Source organism: Malus domestica, chromosome 09, assembly GCF_042453785.1.
Source record: "Malus domestica chromosome 09, GDT2T_hap1".
In the NCBI taxonomy this organism is placed as follows: domain Eukaryota; kingdom Viridiplantae; phylum Streptophyta; class Magnoliopsida; order Rosales; family Rosaceae; genus Malus; species Malus domestica.
Window position 1 is genome coordinate 31,348,599 of NC_091669.1, and position 6,184 is coordinate 31,354,782.

Here is a 6,184-nt window from a genome sequence, read left to right on the forward strand (position 1 = left end):
GGGTTCACCCGTTAACGACCAAACCTATTAAGTATCAATCCAATACTAATATTAACATGTCGAATCAGATCAGATTAACGGATCGTGTCCAAAATGACAGGTCTAGCAGAAAGTATTCTTTTGGGCTTGTGGATGAAGCACATTGTACATATATTAAAAGAAAAATTAATAAAAATGACTTGAAAACTTTGAGTTTTAATGATAAGGACAAAATAAATGGTAAAATGAATAGTACCAGGATTGACTTTTTAGTATAAACATGTGATTTTTCATTAAAATGAACAATACCGGAGTTTTTCGTTAAAGTTTTTTATATTAAAACCGGGTTCTCCTTACATTGTTTTTCACTGTTCATAAACAGTGAAATGACGGTGATGCCCTTATTTGCTTCCCTGTTCTCCGTGTTTTCGTCCTTGCACAGTGGATTTACTTATTTGTCCACGCGTCGATCATCGTCGACTGCTCCGCTTCCACTACGTACATAGAGCTGGGCTTTTCATTTGCTTCCGGTTGTCCTCCATTTGCTGCACGAACTCCAGTTCTCTCACCTTATTTTGCACGAACCAGAACATATGCTGTCTATCCCGTTCCGATTCGAAGAAATTCTTAAGGACATACCCAGGAAAGCTTGGCTCCCGTTCTGATTTGAAGAAATTTTAAACCCAGAAAGCTTGGGTTTCTTGGTGAGTTCTCGGACATATTTGTTTTGGGTTTGGTTTTTGGTTTTCCTTTCTTTGTTCAAATTTTTGTGATTTTAATTTTAAAAATCTGGATATTTTTGTTCAATGGTTTTATCCATCTTATTAGCTTTCTCACCAGAGATCTCTGCTATCACTGTTCCACCAAACTCGAGCGTCCGCTCTTTCGAACCTGGTACGTCTTTCACTTTCTGTTTGTTTCCCGGAAATTTTAGGGCTCGAAAGTGAAAGTGGGTAGAGTTGTAGAAGTAAAAAAAAAAAAGTCTCAATCTTTATGTTGTCCTGTACACAAAGAATTTGAATTTTTATTGTGTTTCGGCATTCCCATACTGGAATTTTGTGATTTGGAAATTATAGAAGTTAGTACCCAGTTAAAATTTCAGATTGGGGTTTTGAACATTGTTCTAGGTTATGGATTAGAACAAAAAGTTACCTTCTAGAAAAGACGTGAAGATATGTAGTTTTCAGTGTATAAATTGGCTTTTAAACATTGTTCTGGGTTATGGGTTATTACAAAGATTCACCTTGAAGCAAAATTACAAAGATTCACCTTGAAGCAAAATTACATTTGATTTACAAGCGGAGATCTTTGAAAATGAGGTCTCAGCGGGCCATGATTCATCGTTATTTTAGAAGAATGGACGCGCTGACATATTTCTTAAACAATAATGCGTGACTTTTAAGTGGACAATTTCACTTTTTGTTTTCATGTCAAACCAACTTGCCTCTCATATATGGTTCCGTTGTTAACATATATGGTTGGGTTAATTACACTTTAGCAGATGCCTTTTTGGACTTAATATCAATTACTTGACGTTTATCATAGGCCCTATGTCCACTGAAGCTTTTTATTTTTTATATTGATGCTTTAGCAGTTCCCGTTGTCTACTCTATTGATGTATAAATTGTATCTATACTTTCAAAATACATGTTTTTCATGACAATGTATGATATTTATAAAATACTTTATGTTAGAGTCTAATTCTTTTTCCCTTCCCTTCACTGCAGTCCTGGCAAAAGTACCTGGAGACTTGCAGGATATGCAAACTCTGTACATAACTAAAACTGTTTACTATCAGGTCTTTCTTGGTTAGTGATTCTGGTATAGCTGATTAATGTGAATATCAATTGTGTGTTTTGTGCTCCCGGGTTTATGCTTAGAGCATTGTTTTTCTATATATAATTTTTTTCCTTCAGTTCTATGTGCATGTAGTTTATCCCTTTTTTGTCTCAAGTATTTGGTTGGTTTTATTTAACAATTTTTTTCGAATATAGAGAATCTTTGCACCAATATATTTTTCTTGGATTTCCTGATGATTTGAAAATGAAATGTTTGCCAACAGTGTCACATGGGTATCATGGATTGCTCAAAAAAGTCTCAAAGACGTGGAGAGATTCGTTACATAGCTCCGACTCTGCGAACTATGAAGCTAGAAAACAATGGTGCAGAAATTGCTGTTTGTTCTTGCTAAGGTTTGTAATCCGATGACTAATAAGTATGTTCCCATATTCGGCACTTCAAATATGTCTAGAAATAATGTTATTTTTACGTAAGTTAGGTTTTCCATTTTTCACTTCTTGCTATGTTATTTCTTTTTGAGCAAACGACTTTAATCACCCTTCCAAGTTTGGAAATTCTTGAGCTGTGCAAATTGTACATTAGAGGGGATCCGTTGATATATATTAGTTGGTTCTTACTATAATTCGTGCAAAATGTTTTCGTTATGTTGAAGTAAAAACCTTTTTAAAGAAACATATGAGACACCATAAGTAATCTGCACAAGATAAGTTTGACTTTCATATGCATTTGCTTTGTCAGCAGTCTGTTTAATATGCCGTTTCTTTAAATAATTACATCTGGAAAATAAATAAATAAATATTGGGAGTAGTTGTTTTTGTCAGGTGGCTTTAATTGATTTTGGTCATGATATATCAAACTGATAGGCGAACTTCAATATTTTTTACAAATTGAAGACTATTCGTGAAGAATAGATATCCCTACTAGTTTTCACGAAAATTGTTAGGATAAAAGGACAGTTACTCTGTCACATCCCGGCCCGGATTCTTACCACATCCTAGGCTTGACTTCACTGTAGCACGATATTGTCCACTTTGGGCCTCGACCATGCATTCACGGTTTTGTTTTTGAGAAAACACACGAGGATTTCCTAGTGGGTCACCCATCCTGATATTGCTCTCGCTCGAATTTGCTTAATTTCGAAGTTCCGATGGAATCCGAAGCTAGTGAGCATCCAAAAGGTCTCGTGCTAGGTAAAGATGAGAATATATATATAAGGCTTACATGATCCTCATCCTTGGACGATATAGGATCTTACAATCTACCCCCCTTAGGGGCTCGATGTCCTCGTCGGCACACTTCCGGTTAGGGATTGGCTATGATACCAAATTGTCACATTCCGGTTCGAGGCCATCACATCTCAGGCTCTACTCCGCCCGATATTGTCTGCTTTAGGCTCCGACCACGTCCTCACAGTTTTGTTTTTCTGAATTCACACGAGAATTTTCCAGTGGATCACCCATCTTGGGATTTCTTTCGCGTGAATTCGTTTAACTTCAGAGTTCCGATGAAACCCGAAGCCAGTGAGCTTCCAAAAGATCTCGTGCTAGATAAATATGGGAATATACATATAAGGCTTACATGATCCTCACCCTTGGACGTTGTGGGATCTGACATACTCTTCATGAGTAATCTTTAACTTGAACAAAATAAGGAATTTGTTATTTATTTATTCCTTTATATTACCTTTTATAGAGTTCTAGAGTTGATTACTATTGAAAACACACTTTTTTTTCTTTTTATACATCCCCGTTTAATTTAGAGTATTGTTTCCGATTAATTTATTTGATCGTATGACTAGAAATACAAAATTTTATATGAAAATTTGCACCCTCGACCTTTATTTTTAACACAAAAATAAGATCAGAAACTTAAAAACAAAATAATTTTCAAAGTAACATTACAATAAGGGTAATGATAGGGAGATTAAATTTGTAGACAAATTTTGTAAACTAAAGATGTGTCACCAATTGAAATGAGCACATTTATCAACATTTAAATAATAATCGAAACATCAACTTGTATATCATTTGATTTACAAAATTTTATCTATTAAATCTAGTCACCCTAGCATTACCCTACAATAAATTTATGCAATAGTTTATCAAGTGGTAGCAAACTGTTGATTAGTTGTATTACAATGACTTTTCAAACTTTTCTGACGCATCAGAACACGTCATCGTTACCAGCTACCGTAGACTTTTCCATTAGTATTTTATTATTGCCTTTGGGTTATCGAGTGTAGGTGTAGCCAGCAAACTGCATATATAAATAACTACTCCCACGGTACCATCCACATACCCGTAACCAGTTAAAGAGCAAGCGAGAGAGATGGCAGCTGCAGTGGAGGATTCCAGTAATGTTTCTGAAGCCTACCCAATGACAGGCGGAGATGGCCCCAACAGCTATGCCAAGAACTCGATACGCCAGGTTCTGCTCATGTAGCCTTTACTAATATATATTAGGAGATTCTCACGATGCTTTTTTTTCATGAGTTCAAGTAGTGAAGTTGCAAATTAAACTTTTCATTGATGATAATGTTTTTCCATTCCTTTTTGTGCTTTTGTAGAAAGTAGTTGTTGATGCTGCCAAAGAACTTCTAACCAAGACTATTAAACAAAATCTTGATCTGGACATCTGCTTACCTTGCGACACCTTCCATATTGCAGATTTGGGTTGCTCGGTTGGGCCTAATACTTTTTTATCGGTTGAAAACATACTTGAAGCTGTGAAATTCGAGTATCAAAGCCGAGGGCTAAGTTCCCAAATCCCCGAATTTCAAGCTTTTTTCAATGATCACACCCTAAATGATTTTAACATGCTCTTCAAATCCCTCCCTCGGAACAGGAACTACTATGCAGCGGGTGTGCCAGGTTCCTTCTACGGTCGCTTATTTCCTAAGGCTTCCATTCACTTTTTTCACTCGTCGTTAGCCGTTCATTGGCTCTCTAGAGTACCAAAAGATGTAACGGAGAAAACCAGTCGAGCTTGGAATAAAGGAAGAATCCACTACTCAAATTCCGGAGACGAAGTGATCAGGGCTTATCAAGCCCAATATTCTGAGGACATGGAGTGTTTCCTCCATGCCAGGGCGCTAGAGACTGTGCATCGAGGATTGGTAGTGCTTACCCTTTTAGGACGCCACAATGATGATTCTCACTCTCTAGGAAATGTGGCTGTTGACATTTTAGGATCTTGCCTCATGGACATGGCTAGGAAGGTAACCAATACTCATACATCACTACTATGTTTGATATTGTAGTTAAATTAACTACATCACAATAATATATCATACTTTGTTATGTAAACTCTAATTATTTATCTGTTATAATGGGAAGAACAAATTTAGTTAATTTGTGCTAACTAAACTGATATGTATCTTAATTCTATATAGATGGCTGTATAATTAAGATTGTGTTTTTATTTTGTTACATTGGGGGGCATTTGGGCTATAATATGGTGTTGTTCCTTCAAACAGGGAGTAGTTAGTGAAGAGAAGGTAGATTCATTTAACATCCCTTCATACTGCGTTTCTCCTCAAGAACTGGAAGTCATTGTAGAACGAAATGGATGCTTCAGCATAGAGGCTTTGGAAACCCTAGTTCATCATGTCCCGGAACATGGCGCTAAACGTAGTGCATCTACGATGAGAGCTGCCACAGAGGGACTCATCAAGCAACAATTTGGAGAAGAAATCTTAGATGAACTCTTCAGCTTGTATCAGCAAAAAATTGAAGAGCAAATCTCAATATTTGAGTCAAAGAAGTCGGTTATCTTTTTTGTTGTGCTTAAACGCAAGACGAATTGATTTGAACATGCATTGTTAGCGTTCACAAAATTATCCTGTTAAACTCCCTAATGTTAGTTTGGAAGTGTGTTTCCCTTTGTATAAGAACACAAATGTTGGCTACCTAAAATACGCAGGAGCGGGGAGCCATAACTAGAACTCCTAGCCTGTGTTGTATCGTTTCAGATTGGAGGTTTCATTTTATATTTACTTGGGTTTGATTACATGAACTGTGGTATCAGCCCAATACGTGGTTAGTTATTTACCCAACAAAAAAAATTAAGGTGGCTAATCCGAAGATAAAAAGTTAAGGCTTGTTTTAACGACAGTAGAATCAAATCTCAGACTGCCCTTCAAGTGTTGTTTACACACACGCCAACAAATTAATAAGTATTTTAGTGAGTACTTCTTAAGCAAGGAAAATTCACTGAGAAAATAATCAACCGTCGCAAAATATGAGCAGACCCCCTAACAAACAGTGAGAAAATTAAATCATCAATGACGATATGTCCTCACATATGTTTAGAGGAAATTCATTTTTCTTGTTAAAAAACTTTTGTTTCCTCCTATATTCTCATTTCCTCCACATTACCAACAAAAAAAGTAAAGAACTAGCCTAAC

General features: G+C 36.3%; 1 protein-coding gene across 4 annotated transcripts; it reads left to right on the forward strand.

Moving 5' to 3' along the window:
• The first annotated feature begins 390 nt into the window (after nucleotides 1–390).
• Nucleotides 391–5,787, forward strand: LOC103429375 (loganic acid O-methyltransferase-like). 4 transcript variants are annotated; one of them, XM_029108547.2, is made up of 7 exons: nucleotides 391–683; nucleotides 808–873; nucleotides 1,707–1,787; nucleotides 2,042–2,171; nucleotides 4,022–4,206; nucleotides 4,346–4,996; nucleotides 5,255–5,787. In XM_029108547.2, the coding sequence occupies exons 5-7, from the start codon at nucleotides 4,108–4,110 to the stop codon at nucleotides 5,582–5,584; spliced, it is 1,080 nt and encodes a 359-aa protein (XP_028964380.2). In that variant the 5' UTR covers nucleotides 391–683; nucleotides 808–873; nucleotides 1,707–1,787; nucleotides 2,042–2,171; nucleotides 4,022–4,107; the 3' UTR covers nucleotides 5,585–5,787. The 4 variants fall into 4 exon arrangements, with proteins under 4 accessions (XP_028964380.2, XP_008365749.3, XP_028964382.2 ...); XM_029108548.2 differs by having other exon boundaries at nucleotides 509–683; nucleotides 820–873; XM_008367527.4 differs by lacking the exon at nucleotides 1,707–1,787.
• Nucleotides 5,788–6,184: the final 397 nt, after the last annotated feature.